General features: G+C 49.6%; 1 protein-coding gene across 1 annotated transcript in view; it reads right to left on the reverse strand.

Annotated features, from left to right (window-relative positions):
- The window catches only part of MAN1C1 (mannosidase alpha class 1C member 1), a 61,442-nt gene that overhangs the window by 5,771 nt on the left and 37,881 nt on the right, over window positions 1-17,790 (reverse strand). The window contains exons 4-8 of the mRNA XM_027905555.1: window positions 14,242-14,357; window positions 12,088-12,168; window positions 9,786-9,880; window positions 5,390-5,513; window positions 2,820-2,913 (exon numbers count right to left, since the gene is read on the reverse strand). Of these exons, the coding sequence (XP_027761356.1) occupies window positions 2,820-2,913; window positions 5,390-5,513; window positions 9,786-9,880; window positions 12,088-12,168; window positions 14,242-14,357 (510 nt within the window). The remainder of the gene's footprint in view (window positions 1-2,819; window positions 2,914-5,389; window positions 5,514-9,785; window positions 9,881-12,087; window positions 12,169-14,241; window positions 14,358-17,790) is intronic.

Consider the following 17,790-nt stretch of genomic DNA (forward strand, 5'->3'; position numbering starts at 1 on the left):
GCTGGGTGGATTTATGGCTTTAAACTCTACCACGGGGGGGGGAAGAAGAGCAGCGTTCACTCTTCAAGCAGCCAAGCAAGGAGAGCAAGACAAATTACCCACCGCGGATTAAGCAACCCCTGTTAATTAAGAGCGTCCACCCCTGGGTCTGCACCATCCTGGTTCCCAAGGGAAGCAGATGCAGCAGGTGTTCGGAGTTGAATGTTCAGGGTTTTTTTTGTTTTTTTTTTTCCTTTGCCTCGTACAAATACGAAGTCCCGAGGCTTATTCTAAATGCTAAATCCTACCAGCGGAAGAAATCAACAGCCATGCATTTTCCTGACCTGAAGAGCAAACATCCCTGATACACTGTGTCCAATGATCCAGGGAATAATCCATAGCAAAACAATGGGATTAGACGCATGAATTCAGTGGGGGGAAAAAAAAAAAAAAAAAGATAAAGAGAGGACAGACTATTTGCAAACAGCGGCTGCACAGCCTGTCTTTAAAGAGCAGCTCTGTGATCCTAAGTGTGTCATTCATAAAATCACCAAAGCAGGAGCTCTGGTACATAATTGCTTTCCATATGGCATCAGCTTTGCCAGCGTTTGCCTCCCAGGCACTCTGCATAAAACAAATCTCCTCTTTCAGCAGGGGACTGGGCTTTAATTTTCTAAAGGTAACAACTGCACTCAGAAGAGGTGCAGCACAGCCTCTTCATTTGGAAGATCTGCTCATCCAACCAGGTCAGAGATGCACCTTTTAAGAAAATCACAGCAATTTCAAGAAAAACAGCTTCCTGCAAAGAGCTTTAATGGCAGGAGAGAAGATGAGAGCGTGGCACCTACAGGGAACAGGCTGCAGCTGCCTCCCTGCTTTGGTCCTCATCTCTTTCTCACCAGCAGTACTGGAGATGCAGCAGGGGCTGATCAGTCTTTTCCCTCCTTGGAATAGGGATTGAGATCACAAGGTCATATGATGAGCCACAGCCACAAACAGCCTGTGCCACAGCTGAGAGTCTGTCTGGGAGACAGGTTATTTCCAGGCCTTGGCATAAATCTGCCTATCCCTGAACAAGTAATCAGAGGCTACTTTTAATATGCTCTGAAAACCAGTAAAAGGCCTCTCTTTACGTCAGCAAGGGGTGGGAGCAGGTCAGGACAATGAAGTGAAATCTGCAGGCATAAAGCAGAATTAAATCAGTGGCAGAAGAGATGAGTGCTGGGTATCCAGCTGAGAATCGTCCCCACCTGGGTTAAGAGCACAGCTCCTCAGTTTCCCAAAGACTCTGTAATGATCAGTTATGGCAAAGCCAGGCATTTCTCCTCCTCTCAGCACCACCAAACAGGCAGAACTAATGCTGGTGTCTGGTGAAATGTGCAGCGTGGAATTGGGAGCTGCCAGTGGGAATAACCTAAAGGAAATGGGATCTCAAGGTGCAGCAGGGGACGGGAGATGAGCTTTTCAAGTGGAACACAGAACAACAACTCTGCAGAGACAAATGCAGAGGGGAAGCTGAACTGGTTACAAAGGGATGGGATAACTCTGAAGATCAATTAATTACTGGGCTGAACAGAAACCTGTTTTCTTTCCCCATGGCCCCAAAGGGCATCTCTGGTTTAATGGGATAACTGTGACCATCCAAGACACTTTGCTGGGACACCTGTCAGTCACCATTAGAGGTGCTGATGTGGCAGCTGAAGGTCAGGGATTGCTCATAGCCACAGCTCTGTCCCTGCCTCAGCCACACAGCTGCCTGTCAGGTACCATCAGAGCCATTAATACAGTTGGAAAGGTCTGGAGTGATCCAGCTGAACAAACAGCACAGCGAGACATGGAGACACCAGGTAATGCAAGGACTCAAAGCAACCTGCCCAGGCAATAAATGTAATCCACTGACAGGTTCAAAACAGCTTCTGCACCAAGAGACTTTTCATTCCTTTGACAGAGGAACACGAAATCCAGCAACCAAAACAAGCAAATCAATAACAGAGCAGAAGGTTGAGGTCAGAGCAGCAGAAGCAGCATCTCCTGTTCCTACCAGAGGGCAAACTTGGGTGACCCAAGGAGAGGGCTACAGTCTCTTCTCTGGGTAAGGAAGGGGCTGTGTGTGTAAAGCAGGGAAGGAAATCACCTTTCCCTGGGCACACTGCTTCCAATATTTCCTTGCTCTTTTCTAGCCCTTTTCTTTGTTAATGCTCCCCTTTCATACCGGGGCAGTACCTTACTTAATGCCCACATCTCCCGTGCCGGGCTCTCAGCAAGAGGAAAGAAAACATTCCTGTCTCATCCTTCTCGCACCAAATCGCACGATGCAGAGGTACCATGGTAACAGGAGCAGGAGTGCACACAGGAGAATGCAGCCCCGGATCCGAGGGGGAATCCAAGGCTCTTACAAGCCCTCTGCCTCTCCAGGTGGTTCCTTACTTGCTGCAGCACATTCCAGAGTTAAATCTCACAGCGCTTCTGCTCAGCCTTCCCGTGCAGCCCCCCGAGCAGGTCCACGGGCCCCGAGCTGACTGCAGGATGAGGTCTTAAAGAGATGTGCTGATTTCTAATATCTGTGTGATGGACCATGTACCATTATCCTCCCCCGTGCAAGAAAGGCCCTAATTCTCTCTGGAGGTGAGACACTCAGCTGGAAACAAGGCTGATGGAATAAGTGTACAATTACTATATTGCATCTTACAAATCGGGCTGTATTATCCAATCACATGTGTAACAGGCTGCCTGACAAGACATTTTCTTGGCTTGCCGCTCTGACAGTTGCTACTGCTTGCTGAAGAAAAATGGAAAGACTGAAACGCTGCAGGCAGGGCTGAGCACACAGAGATACCTACGCTGCACCCAGTTCCCTGTCACCGGGCTGAGGAAGTTGGGATAAAGGCCCTGGGGCTTCTCCACTCTGTTGAGGACTCTGCGGATGTTCATCACCTAGGAGAGATGAGAGACAGAATGGTGTTACTGCTCTGCTGACAGAGCTGGAGGCTTGCACTGTCAGCCAAGGTTTCTAATTCCTCAGTGCTGATCCCTCCTGGACAAGCACAGCCACCTGGAACGCTGGGATCAGGCGCAGCCCAGCGACACGGCTCTCTGGGACTGAGAAGCCTCTGGGCTGGGCAACTCAGCCCAATCTTTATCCAGCTCTGTGGGATTTTAAAAATGATTCTGAAAACCCTGCAAGGCCCCAGTTCAGCAGGCAGTGGAAGCAGCTCACTAACATGGTCCAGAAGCAATCCCAGGGAGACCTTCCAATGCCTAAGGAGGCTGCAAGAAAGCTGAGAGGGGCTTTTCACAAGGGCATGGAGTGATAGGAAAAGGGGGAATGGCCTTAAGCTGAAGGAGGTCAGGTTTAGATTAGGTATGAGGAAGAATTCCTCCCTGTGAGGGTGGGCAGGCCCTGGCACAGGTTTGCCCAGAGAAGCTGTGGCTGCCCCTGGATCCCTGGAAGTGTCCAAGGCCAGGTTGGACGGGGCTTGGAGCAACCTGGGCTAGTAGAAGGTGTCCCTGCCCGTGGCAGGGGGTGGGACTGGATGATCTTTAGGGATACCCTGCCAACCCAAACCATTCCATGACTCTGTGATTCTATGACTTGGGATCTGGGTGGAAATGTGAAATGTGAGAGATGTGGAGGGTCATTTTTTCCACGATCCAAAGGGAAAGGAGTGGCAGGGATGAGTGACTCACACAGTACTAAAATTCACCATGTGGTCACTTAGCATGATGAATTGGGGCCTTTAATTTCAACGACAGGCAGCTCCTTTAATACCCCCCAGAACAGCCACACTTCCTCTCTAAACCCTCCCCTTGGTTTCACCCCCATTAAATCCAATAGGCCTTTCCCATAAGGGACCCAGTTAAATGCTGTGCAGCATAAATATTCTATTATAACCTACAGAGCAGCTAATACCCTCTAAACCTTTTATAAAATTAGACAATTTGTACGCCCAAAGCTGGCTACAGACTTAAGTCGGCGCTTCCAAGTAAGTCGTCAGGCTGCATAATATTTACTGAAGTTTAGGAGCCTGGCATATTAATGACATGTTTGAACAAAAGACACAGATGGACTTTATTCTTCCTAAAATCACACGAGTCCCAAGCCGCGAGTTAATGAGTGGATCGGTGCTCTGAAGTAATTTCCCACAGGGTGGGCTGTTTGAGCCCACATCATCCTACGTTTTGCCTCTCAGAGGGTGTCAGGATGAATGTGATATATTTTCTGCGCACACATCAGCTCAGGAGAGTCCATTAGAAAGGTTTTGCCCTTTTCCCTCCACGGGCTTAGGAGGAAAAGAGGAAAACATATTAGGCTGGGGACAGAGGCTTGACCCTGGCTCAAAATGCCACGGGTTTGAGACTGGAATGTAGATGCAATTCTAGTTTTTAGCAGCGCATCTCCTTGCCCTTGTGTTGTCAGTGCTCATCTCTCCCCACACAACTCCCCTCCCTTCATTCCCTTCACACACATTTTCTTTCCAGACCACTGTTCCCTTTACTGGCCTTTTCTCAGCTCCCCCATTCCTCTGGGCAATTTGTCATTATCCCTGTCCTCAGGAATCTCTAGCTTGTCTCTTTAGTTCAAATCACCAGTCTCCCTTACAGAGTTCCCTGGGTTTCTTTCCCTTCACCCTCTGCTTTCCTCTCCTGCTCACCCCTGACATTCCTCTTGCTCACCCCACCCTTCCTGCTGTCCATACACTCCACCCTAATCTCCACTTTGCTCTCCCAGCTTCCTCCTCCTCCTTTCTTCCTGTCTTTTCCTTCAGATTCTCTCCTTGTTTCACAGCTGACAGACCCTGCACTGGACATACCCTGGAAAAGCATCATTTTGAGTTTGTTTTTTTTTTTTGGCAATCCTGTAACCACTGTTTTCACCCTGCTCTGGGACTTGGGACAAGCCCCATTTCCCTTGGGCTCATGAGGGCAGCCTGGATTCGAACTGGAGTAATTTGTTCTCCCTCAGAGATGGTTCCTGAGGGATGTGCAGCAAAAGCTGATGAGTCGCTGGTATTTATTGAGATGTTCTCACATGCACTACAAGATCAGCTGTGGAATAAAAAAGGCACAAGGTAATGTATAACATTAATAGATTCTCAGTTGAAGTTACACAAAGGGATGCAGCATGTCGACTGTCAGGCCTTTTCCTGAACAAAATAACCTCTGTAGAAATCCTGCTGGCTGGAGCACAACATTTAATGCCTGTTCAGAGCAAAAAGCTCTGCAAGTACAAGGCACTGCTGTTGGGATATCAGAATTAACAATTCCCCGTGCAGTCTGCCTCCACTTGATGGTTTAATTTTGGCTGTGCCCTTGTCTGAGTAAAACTGCTACAACGTCACACACAGGGGGAGAAACATCCCAGAATTATGAAGAGGCCAATTCACCACAGACCAAGGTGGGAAGCACTTGCCTTTTCTGCAAACACCGGGTTGCCAGAGAGCTCGGAGAGGTGCAGGAATTCTAAGTGCAAGGTGCCAAATTCTGCCAAGATGCTGCTTCCAGCTGATGCCCAACCCCAGCTCCAGCTCATGCCACTGCAAGGAGAGAAAAAGGAGCCTTCAGTGTCAGGAAAACACAGCCAAAGCCTGAGGTTCTCCTTGCCTCAGGGCAGATCTCCCTTTGCTGTGACCATGTGCTGTCAGGTCTCAGCAGGGGCCATGGGAAGGACACACACAGATTTTCGGGACTCTCACAAGGAACAGTTCCAGTGGGATGGAGCAGTAGTTTTACAGAGGATTGTTTAGAATTGGGCTAACACACATACTGGGAAACCACATTTTTTGTGGGAGGGGAATCCCTCCCAAACGGATTAGCTTGGAAGAACGCTGACACCTGCCCTACACGAGGCATTTTGGGATAAAACATGTCTGTAAGCAGCCTTGGGTTGAACTCTCACATCTCAAATGTCCTGATGTTTTATGGATAATCCAGACAGTCCCTAGGCACCTTGTCTCAAGGAGACCTCACAGTCTGTGTGTACGTGGCACCGACATTCCCAGTGTGTTATCCAGGGGGATAAAGCGCAGGGCGACATCAGGGAGAGGGGAAAGGTGCCATTGGGAACACCTGACTGCAAGGAAAAGCCACGGGGAATCTTAACAGGACAAATCTGACTCTGAGAACACCCCCCTGGTGCTCATCTCACGTGCTCTGCAGGAACAGGAGGGCAGCAGAGCACTACAGAAGGTGGCAAACACTGTGTGAAGAAAGCCAGTTATATAAAGTGCCTTGGCCCCCGTGTTTGATGTACTGGGATCCCCTCTCAGGTTCTGTTTGACTTCCCTCACCTGCCAAATCCAGGCAAAGACAGAGATCAGCACTGAAGCGAAGCAAGGGATCGATTTTTGGGGAATGAGAAGGGCAACGATTCTCCCTCCAACCTTACAGAAAACTACCCAAAGGACGTGGATCTGCTTTGACATTTGGCCTCTTCCTCCTCGTACCCCACTGCTCCAGGTCACAGCTCCGTGCCCCTCTGGAACCTACTCAGACGTGGCAGTGTCCTCAAGAATGTAGGGTTGTATATTAAGGACCTCAAGCCCTGGTCCCAAAGCAGCCTCTGCAGGTGCTGGCCCGGGGAAATTTGGCTGAGCCACCTCAGACGTGACGCGGCTTCGATTTTCCATCCCTTTGCAGTCAATCCCGGGGAGGTGACAGGTTTCCAGGCAGGGATGGGGGTGGGGGTGACACTAGATGGCGCCTGGAAGCTTGGCTGGGAGAAGAGAAGGGCTGCTTGTTTACAGGAGGCGAAGAAAACTAATGATCCTTCCGAGGAGGAGGGGAAGAAAAAAAAAAAAAAAAAAAAAAAAAAAAAAAAAAAAAGAAGTTTCCCTCTATGTGATATACGGAAAACCATTCCAGGTCCAGGGCTGTTTGTTTCGCCTCCAGACAAAAAGAGCCATTAGATAAGCAATATGTTCACGCTGTTTCAAATTGCTCAGTCACTGCCAAACGTCAGCCTGCCCTGCAAAATGTCAGGAGGCTGCAGCACCACTTTCCATTTGGAAACGCCGAGTGCGGCTCAAATGGGCGCCCCAATAACACCGAGGGTTTTATGGCAGAAATGTCCCCAGTCTGACCAGGTGAATGTGGAATTAAGAGCACAGTGGCCATACCTGCTGCTCCTGGCAGCTGCTGGCCCTGGGCTGGGTGAGCTGAGCAACCCCACAGTGTTCTCACACCTATAAAGAGTCAATTACTTTTCCTTTATTTACTGCACCGAAGGGACGTTGTAACCACTACGATCTCACAAACAGGAACTGCCTTCCCAGACAGCTCAGATCAGCAGTGCTGGGAGCAGCCAAAGGGGGCTGTGTTTGTTGTGACAGCAGCTCTGTGGGGTCACAGGGGCCGGCACAACCCTCTCCCAGGGAAGTGCCCTCCCAAAAACACAGGTGGGCACTGCCTGCACCGAATGTGATGCTGGGAGCAGGAGCCTGGGGTTAAAAATCACAGCAAAACTCTTGGGCAGGGGGTCTGGGGGGAAACAGAGTTGCTGTCTGCAACGTGTCCCTGGGTTAAAGAGCAGCCTGGAATGGCTCTCTGGAGGAAAACATTTTTTCAGCATTACAGACTGGACAAACTGGGTCTTCACAGCTGCTCTGTTTTGTAACATCTCAGAGGAAGATACTGCTTAAAGGAGCCTTCAAGAACATGCCCAGAACCCTCCTCATCCCCCACATAAGTGGGTCTCCCTTAAACACTGTCTAGTGCAAGCATGGGCTGAAACGTTGCATCAGCTCCTTCCCTCGTGGAGATCCAAGGCAGCAATCCAGTGCCAAGTCAAGAGAGAGGCCAGCAGGGGATGATGAGGAAAAATCTGGAGGGGAAGAAGGTTTAGGGGAGATGAGAAGGAAAGCAGGGCCCAGGGATACAGCACAGAAGGCATCAGGAGAGATATCAGAGCGCAACACAGAGAGCACAGAGCAGCAGCTGGAGAAGACAAAGCACTCCAGGACCTGGCAGGCAACGTGGCAGTTGGAGCAGCAGGATGGAAAACAAGGCTGTGTGAGATACGATGCAGTGCTTGTGGAAAACAGGCGGCCAGAGGGAAGCACATCAGCAGAGAGGGGACACGGGAGGAAAAGGTGGGGTGAGAGATAAAGCCAGTTGGCCATGGAAGAGGTGGGGGGTGGCTGTCTTTGTGCTTGGGCCCTCAAAAATATGCAGAACTGTCCTAATGCCAGGGGGGGTTTTGATTCAAATTTCTGAATGTCATTCTTAACCCACCCCCCGAGCAACCACCAACACAAGCCCACACACGCTGCAAGACTCTCCTCCTTTTGGGATGAAGATGTCTCTCTGGAATTAACAAAAGTAGAACTGGAGAGAGAATTCCTTCTTGCAAAACTCTTCTGGGCTTTGGTCTGGGCCTGACTTGGGGTCAGTGTGCTCTCACAGCATCACCTCGATCTCCTCCTCCGCTTCCACTTCCACACGCTCCCTCACACCAAGTAAATCCCTTGCCCTTTGGGTTTACAGCCTTTGGCTGTTCATCATGTTCCCGCAGCCCATCAGACTGTGGATGCAGCTCGCTTCATCCCTGCTCCTAAATCAATTGATAATCCAACCCTCACAGCAGTTTCATGGCCCTGAAGCCAGAGCTGGAGGCAGTAATAGGGGCTCTGGATGTGGGCTCAGTGGTATGTTGATTTTCTTTGCTCTTAGTCAAGGTCATCAGCAAAACATTTTGGGAATGTCTAGGCAGACACAGGCTGTTTCAATTGTCTTCACAAAGGGCAGGGGAGGGTTTGGCATTTCTGTGAAAGGTTAGCCTCTACCCAGCCTTTATCAGCTGCAGAGGAAGCAGGATGTCTCTTCTGCAAAAAAGAGACAATTATAGTCGTGGTGGTGGCTCAAATTTTCACTGGGATCACGAGCACATGAGACAAACGAAGGGTGACAGTGATATTTGAGCAACGGAGCGGCATGAGCCAAATATTTGGAAGCCTTTTGCTTCCGCAGAGCCAAAGAGGAGATTTGGGCTAAGAGATGAATAATGACTTTCATGGCTGCTGCTCCCAGTTTTGCAAGAGGTGAGGATGAAAGGCTTTTGTTAACCCACATTTCCTGCTGTCTCTGTCTCAGCCTGCACGCAGCTCTTAGCCCGGGGGATTTGTTTGGAGGCATCAAAACGAGCAAATCAGCCCTCATTGGCAGGGAGCAAGAAGCAGAGAGCAGGAGTGCAGCCTCCAGCTCTGTCTCTGCTTGCTGACAGACCTTCAGCAGGTATTCAACTCACCTGCCCCCAACGCTCCCCTCTGGCATGAGAACATCCCCTACCCGACACTAAACGCTGGGGCTCCGAGGGAAGGACACACCTGGCTGAGTGCTGCTCTCAGGGACAACACCAGAGGATCTGTATTTTCCCCTCTTTCCAGCAGCAGAGCTGTCAGCCAGTCCCATCCACCCCCTTTCCCACTTTTGCCAGGCATGAAGCCTGGATAAATTCACATGCATCTAGTTGGGCACACTGCACAAACCCATGCTGCGTGCAGACTACAAAACAACCTTTCAGAGGAAAATGAGAGTGAGGAAACTGCTATTGCAGCAGGGAGCCCTGCCAAGAGGTAGAGGGAGAAACTGTGGACGGCCCAAAATTAATAAAACACAGCTGGGTTTGACTTGAGTCACCTGCAAGCTCTGCCAAGGCACCTCTCGGGTTTGAGTTGGCAAAACAAGTGACCTCGAAGAATCTGCACTAGAAGGGGGCACCTCTGAGGAACTGCTGCTGTTCCTGCTCGAGTCCTGGGCTTTCACAAACACTCAGCACTAAAAGGACATGTTTGTAAGGACGTGTGTCTTGCCTGCCCAGATTTATGACGCCACGTGGGATTCCAGTGGGGGTGTTAAAAGCTGGCAAAAGTTTCTCTCCAAGCTCCAGAGCTTTACTCTTGAACACCTGTTAAAAGAAGAAGAGAGGATAAGTATTTGATGGATTCCTTGTGAATAAGAGTCACGTGGGATTCTTTCAAATCCGCTTTTTCAAGCACGCCATCATAAAAAACTGCAAGTGCTGCACTGCAACAATCCCCTGTTTCAGGTGTGCTGCTGCCCTGGCTCCACTGACAGACCTGAACCAAGAGTCACACTGAATTCTGGTATCTCTCTGAATTTCCTCTAAAAACTACACTAAACCTGTGCCCAATCCCCTGCCAAACCCTCAGCCTGGACAAGAGCAGCCAGAGCTCACAACACCCCCATACTCTGGCAGTAAATCCCTCACCTGATCCAAAGGACACTCTGGGGACAAATTCTCCCCTTTCCCAGGGTGGCAGAGGTGAAATGACCGAATTAAAATCAAAAGAAATCTTCCTAGGGTGAAGCACTGCTAACATTTACAACGTGGATTTGTCCAGCTTGTGTCATCTCCTGTGGCAAAAACTTTGATTTCCAAAGAACAATCTTTCACTTGCAGCTCTTTTCCAAGGAGGATTCACGGTTTCATGGCTAAGCTGCTCCTTTTCCATTTTTAATGCCTCAGTTTGGGGCCTTCAAGTCAAATCATAGCTTAGGGTGGCTTGCAGCACAAAGCAACCATCCACAATTATTTCGGGACAAACTGATACAAGCACTTATCTTTGCTCCAGAGATTAGTCCTGATCAAGGGAAGCCTGTAAGTGACTTAGGAGATAAAACACAAGCCTTTTACCTCTAGCCCTTGTCGTGGTAGCGCTCAGAAGGCAGGAATTTATGCCTCTAAAAATACAGCACTGAGGAAACCTGAGCTCTCCTGTGGGCTTGCAGACCTTTGATACACTCACAGGCAAAAAGGGGGTTGGTTCAGAGGGGAAAGCAAGAGACAGGGCCTTGATTTTTGCCTTTCAGCCCAGTGGCACTGAGTGGGTACATGACAGGCACTGCCCTGGCTCCTGAGCATCACTGCTGGCTGGACTTCAAGAGGTCACTGCTGGAGTTTTATGGTTTAACGTGGTTTCTTTTTGCCCTGTCGATCTGAAACCTGTTGAAGTTGTCACTGAGACAGACTCCAAGTCGGGGCACTGAGTCTTTGAGAGTTTTCCCTGGAGGGAGATCACAGAGGGAAGTCATTCCTGGAACTCATTTCAAATGCAGCTAAAGTAACAGAGCTGCTCCTGTGACTCCTCCTCGGATCAATGGTGTCACTCTGCAGTGAGGGGCCATCCCACCCTGCTGTGGTGGACAGGGCCCAGCCATGGGCAGTGAGCTGTCATTTAGAGCCAGTCCTCCAGTTCCTTCACTCACAAAACTCCCCCCCTGAATCAGAGTTTCTGCTCACCAGAGACTTCCAGGGCAAAGGAATAATCTCTCTACAGCCAGCTGTAAAATTCCAGCCCAGCCACATTATTAAACAGATTATGGCATTAAGCCCTGGCCTCTGCCAGGCTGGAGAGAAAGAAGGGAAGTGGAAGTGAGAGCCTTCTGTTTTATCCAGGACTCCAGGGAGATAGAGAATCCATCCAAAGGCTGCCCCACCACAGGAGGGGCTGTGACACCCAGCCCACACCTGCAGGGCAAGGGGACACTTTGTGGAGCTGTATCCCTGCCACAGGAGCTGGCAGGACACAGAATCTGACACTGGTGTGGGTTGGAAGGGACCTGAAGGAAGTTCCAATGCCTTTCCACCAGAAGGTGTTCTAGGTGCAGTTTGCCACCCTCCTTCCCTGGATCCCAGGGCACTTCATCTCAGAAATTACACCCACAGAGAGACTGTCCAGGAGAGTCTGGAGTCATGAGTCGCCCTCCTTAGCCCGAGGCAGAATCTGGAAGGATGTTTGGTGGAGTCTCAGTGCCCCCTTTAGAACAGAAAGGAACAAGTACAAAGACAAAGATCCCTGCAAATGGCATTTCCCTGGGGAGCAATGTGCCCAACTGGAAACACGTCTTGCTAGAATTGCCCACAGGAGAAAAGATCTTTGCAAATGAGCCGTGCACGGTGTGTGCAAGGTAATTATGCGAGGCTTAATTAAAAGAACATTAGTGGCATTTCCATAGTCACAAAAAAAAAACCGATGGGTTTAGCCTCGTTGTTAGGGAGGGATTATCTGATGCTCAGAGAAAAGCTGCTGGAGAGCCCTTTTAGTTCATTGCAGGGGGCTGTGTGAGGCACAAAGAGCTGCTGGAACAAACCTCTTCTCCAGTCAAGTAGTAGGTGGCCAGCAGCCCTCCGATGTAGCGGATGTTCACCTCGAACAAGGACGCCTCTCCGTTCTGAAAAGACAGAAGGATAACACTCTACTGCTGCAAAGTCTGCACAGGCAACTGGCAGCCAAAGGGGAACAGACTGCAGGCAGATCCCTCAGTCTCCCAGTCCCCACCCACAGCGTGGCACAGCTTTCTGCCTAAGATCTCACAGCGCTTTGTTTGCTGCACGGCGACAGGTGGAGTCTGAAGGGGAGAGAAACACCCAAATCGCCCCATTTATCACAATATCTAAGTCAGTCAAGAAAGATGTGCTGCCCAGCCAGCCCTTCCTTGGGTTAGGCCTTGCAAAGAGCTGTGAGTCAGTTTAGGGTAAAAATTTTCCCCTTAAACTGTTTTTGTTTGACGAGGAAACTGTACAGCCCCATGGGAAAAAAATACATTCTCCATCTTCTCATGAAGAGAGCACAGCTGTAGATGGATGTCATGCAATTCCTGCTTTCCTTCAGGTAGATATTTTCAGTCATTCGAGGACTCACCTGTGTGCAGGCTGAGAGAGGACCAGAGCCTGCTCACAGGAGGGGACAGACAGACTGCGTGGTGCTCGTGTGCCCCACACCCCACACAGCAGACACACGTGGATGTGGTTCACTGAACCCCTCAAGAACCCACTCACCTGGAACAAGTCCTGCTCTGCCAGCTCAGCTGATGATCAGCAAATGTCAAAACAATTGCATTCAGAAAGGCCGACAAAAAAAAATAGCTGCTCCTGGCTATCTAATCTGCCCGATAAATGATTCCTTCCCCTCACACAAACACACAAAGCCAAAAACCAGGAAGATCTTCCACCAACACAGCACTTGGAGTGGGCAAAGGGGCACTTGAACCTCTGTACCACCCTGCCCTTTGCAAATACCTGCAGGTCACAAATCTCAGCAAGTGCTTTCTGGAGATGACGAGTGAAGTTGGGTGAAACAAATCACAGCACCTGATTTCCAGCAGAGCTTGGGGGCCTTGGAGTTCCCACCTCGCTTTTCTGGACTATTGGAGTTCCTTGTACAGAGCCAATATTTAATTAATTTCCCTCCTTGTCTCCCTGGGCTGTGCTCCCTGACTCCACTGATCAATCCATAGCATTCACTCCTGTCTTTACAGATCAATCTGTTCTGCAGACCAAGGGTAAAAGCTTTTATGAAATCCAGATAAATTACATCCCAGTTGATTTTGTCCCTTGTTTATTGATTCAGCAACATACTGAGACCCTTCAGCAGATTTATCAGATGTGGTCTGCCTTTTATGAATCCACGAGTGCCAGTCGTGCCCTCCCAAATGATGCTTTTCTAGAAAGGCAGCTGCAGGCATTGTTCTCCTGGGAGAACCACCTTTCACAACAACTAGACTGGCATTAAACAAATAACAGTTTGAACTGCACTTTGGTTTTAACATTCTCTGTGTGCCACTGATGAGATCCCATCAGCTGGGCCACGAGAAATGCAAGAGCTGGCTTGGAGGCCAAGGCAGAGCTGTGACAAGGGCATGTGCTGCACCCAGAGCCCCAGCACGTCTCACACAGCTCCCCAAAGTATCCAGGAGAGGTTCAGAAGCCACAGAGAGAAGCTCCTCTGGCCATTTTCAGAGGTGCTCTTCTTTCCAAACCTCTGCTCCCACTCTGCTGCCGAGGTGCCACAGTCCCACTGCGCAAGTCCCAGCAGTGACACATCAACAAAGGGCCCAGACAAGGAGATCTGTGGTTTCAATCTTAATCTACAGCATTTGAAACAGAAAACTTGTCTTATCACAGGCAGACATTTAATTGAGATGAAACAGAACGTGTTCTTTGATGAACGAAACTTCCTTGGAGTGTCTAATAATTACGGCTGTTTTCATAACCCAGAACCAAAACACAAAACCATTAAACACTGAATCTTATTTTCAGCCAGACATGGTGAGGCTGAGCTGGTGGCCCCTGGCTGGGAGTGAATCATCGTGGTCCCTTTGGCCTCAAAAAGAAAATAATCAGTTGAGTGGTTTCCTACCCCCCCAGACTTCATGGTTGCCCTCCCCAAAGGATTCTTGGAGCAGACTGGGATCAGAACTGGCTGTTCAGGTGGCACAGACAGGCATTCCCAGTAAGTGACTCACCACATTCAAGTCAAAGCTCTTCTCCACCCACTTCTTGGCTTCTTGGAATTCCTCCTCGAGTTCCATGATGTAGAGGGTATCTAAGGCATCGATCACAGTTGCTCCTCGAAGGCCTCCTGCACCACAAACACAAGGCAGTGATGAAGCCTCGCTCTCACCACCATCTTCAGCTCCAAATCCATCTGTGGGAGCTGGCACAGGCAGCAGCTGCCAGCCCCAGCACTGGGGCTGTTGGATGGGATCCAGCTCAAGGTCCACACCTGAAGCCACCAGTAACAACTGCAAGCCTTGGCCTTTTCTCCAGTCTTGTCTTGGCCAAAATGGTTGGGCAATTCCAGCCCTGATCTTTGCTTACCTGTAAACATAAATCCTGCCTCTTTTCAACCCAGTTACAAGCACAGCCCCTCTTCTACGTGCCAGAATTGTATTTTTATTGTGCAAGAGCATCCAAGGTAGGACCTTGATCCTCCTGTCCTGATGCAGGGTTGTTTTTTTTGGGGGGGGGCACAAATCCTTTTGCACCATGCCATGACCCAGGGTGTCCCACCACCAGCATGTGGACAGAACACTCCACAAAAAGGACAAAAGCCACCCCTGGAGGCTGAGAGACCAGAAACCAACCTCAGTGAACCTTGAGCAGAGAGTGGGTGATTTCAGGGACTGGTCCCTTCCTTTGGCCAACAGAACAGTCCCTGTGAACACACTCACCATTCCTCAGCAGGTGGCAATGGGGCATGCGGGGCTGAAGTGAATTCCAACCAAGTACTTGGACCAACCAGATCATTCATGTAAAAAACTTTCATGCCAGGCACTGTTTTATGCCAAAGGACCAGAGGAGAGCTCCTGGTGAGGCAGAATGCAGGGTGTGTAGGCAGACAATCTCACAGCAGTTGAGATTAAAAGGAATTAGAGACGCAACAACCCTGGGTTTGGAACACCTCAGCACTGGAGTTTTATTTCTGTCTGGGTTCCCTAAAATTATTCCTGGCACGGGACAGCAGAGGGAATGAAGCACATGGTGAGTCAAACCCCTTCGTGCTTTAATTACAAAGGCCACCACATTCCTGGGTAACTCAGCAAACTCAAATCCTCACGTGGAGGGCTCTAGTTTGGCATCATCATCAGCCATCCCTCTGTGGATGTAACACCAGAGACACGGGCGTGAAGCTGCCTCTGTATCACCATCGTTGAGCTGGGCCCACACAAACACAGACACACACACACTGCTCAGCTGCAGCCACATTCCTGCCCACCCCCTGACAGCCAGACCTCTTGGAATCTCTGGCAGCAAAGACTCTTGGATGAGGATCAGCTTTCGTTTCTGCAGGAGAAGCTGCTCCTACCGGCTCTGTCCCCAAACACCTCCCTTTCCAGCAGAAAGACTCTCTCACACTGCTGTGCCCAGGGATTTTCCTGAGACTTATGTGTGTTTGGCTCAGGTCAGCCCCTTCTTCTCACCAACAGACTTGAAACTACTATCCCAAATTCCCCTGGTGCCCCCAGCCTTTCATTGCATGCTCAGATTGGTCTGGCACTTCTGTGATACCTTCAGTGTTACTTCAATTCCTGCTCTGCTTGTGAGAGGAAAACCCAGCTGGATGCACTGTGGGGGAACTGCTGCAGAGGGGAAGGGAAGGCAAAGGTGAATGATGTGCCATGAACCCTCAGCCTTTGGTCTTTTCTTATTAAGGGAAAAAAAACCCCGACCGTGCCTGATGTACATCAATCCTTATCCCCAGAGGAGGAGTGCTGAGATCCAACAATTCCATGCCGGGCTCATTTCTGCTCTCAGCATTCCTCTCCCGTAAGGGAGGATCCTGCCTTATTTTGTTGATGTTACAAGATTGCAGTTTTGACACTTCTCAGCCAGCCAGCACATCATTGCTTTAATAAAAACCCAACCAAGACTTTACTGCTCAGCTACAGATTGCTGCCTTTCGAATGCTGTCTGCATCAAAAGCAGGGGCTGTGGAAAAGGATGCAGGCAGTTGAAAAGGCCTCCAGAAATCCATTTATTGCCACGGGCTTGGGAAATGATCATCTAACTGGAGCCATCCCTGGGAGCACAAGAGATGGAGTACGAACAGTCACCGGATCAACCGGTGGGTCCTGAAACACAGCTGAGCTGATGTGGGTCTGGAGCGTCTGCCAAAAGCACTGACCAGGAGAAACAACACCGTGGCAGGCAGTGCTGCTTTTATCAGCCTTAATGAACCTTCAGTATTAACGATTATGGGATTTTTATACACTTTCCTATTAGCGAGGAGAGACACGACACGGATGCAGGCAAAGGATTTAAAAAGAGAAGGAAGGGCAATGCCACCTGAGGCACAGCCTGTTACTGTGATGTTCTGAGAGGAACACTAATGGGCTCGATTTAATTTGATGATATAATCAACAAAGCTTTTCATAATCTGCAGAGAGACAATGAGAAAAGTTGGATTTGCTCGAGCTAAACAGAGACAAAGAGACAATAAACTTACAATTTTCTGGGATGATTAATTGAAGCGAAAAATTATTGAATTGACAGAGCCTTTTATGTTTTTAGCAAGTGAGGCCTTTAAAAACATGAATTGAGCTGGGGATTGGGAACATGCTCGGATCTTTGCTACGGCAGAGCTCGGAGTTGCTCAGCTTTCCTCCCTGTATTTGACAAAGTGGAGGGCAAACCTCTCTTCCCTGCTGGTTTGTCTTTGTGTCACTTTAAACATTTGCTTTAAATATTCCCCTAACCCTCTGTATCTGAAGAACTGTGTGTTTTGTACAAGGGTCTCGGCGATGTTTCCTTTCTTCTGCACCAGCTTTGAAGCCACTGCAAAGGCACGACTGACTCTCCCAAAGCCCATCACGACACCGGAGCGGCCGCGTCAGCTCACGAGAGTGACAAAAAAAAACCACAGGGCAAACCAGGCATCGGGTTTTTGGCTGTGCCTGTCACTTGTCAGGACATCCAGGAAGGTCCCTGACCCTGTTACTTCTTTGCCATCTTCCTTCCTTCTTGCTCAGACTTTGCTTCGCCGGGTCACGACAGAGCTCGTGAGAAAAGGTCCAACAGCTCTGATGATCCTCAGCTGTCAAAGCACGGTGCTGTCCCTACCCCAGTGTGTTCATTACAACACACACACACCCACTGTAAGGGTGCTGACACCTGCCTGACACGCTCCTTGGGAAATCATCACCTTTCCAAACCTGCACATGTGAGGGATATAATCAAAGGGGAAGCAGCTTCAAAAGCAAAAGGAAGCAAACCCCACTCTGTCACTTCTGACTCTTGCTGACACTCTCCTCTCTAAATTGCTGGTTTCAGCCTCATTGTACTCGAGTTTTAAAGTAGAAACCAAGAAACCCTCAGAAGAAACACTCCTGGAAGTAGCCAGAGGTGGGAGCAGTGGCTTTTAAGCAGGACTCCACGTCTGAGATTCCACCTGTCCCCCCAAACCTGAGGCTCTGCGTGCTGTGAAGAGCTCCCCCTAATCCTGCTCCAGAGCTGGCTTGGAGTGGAGATACACCTCGCTTGGGAGAGGCAAAGCCACTCTGCTGATGCCCAGA

The sequence above is a fragment of the Empidonax traillii genome, unplaced genomic scaffold (assembly GCF_003031625.1).
Source record: "Empidonax traillii isolate 1590-97213 ecotype Southwest subspecies unplaced genomic scaffold, ASM303162v1 scaffold1166:size242162, whole genome shotgun sequence".
Taxonomy (NCBI): Eukaryota; Metazoa; Chordata; class Aves; order Passeriformes; family Tyrannidae; genus Empidonax; species Empidonax traillii.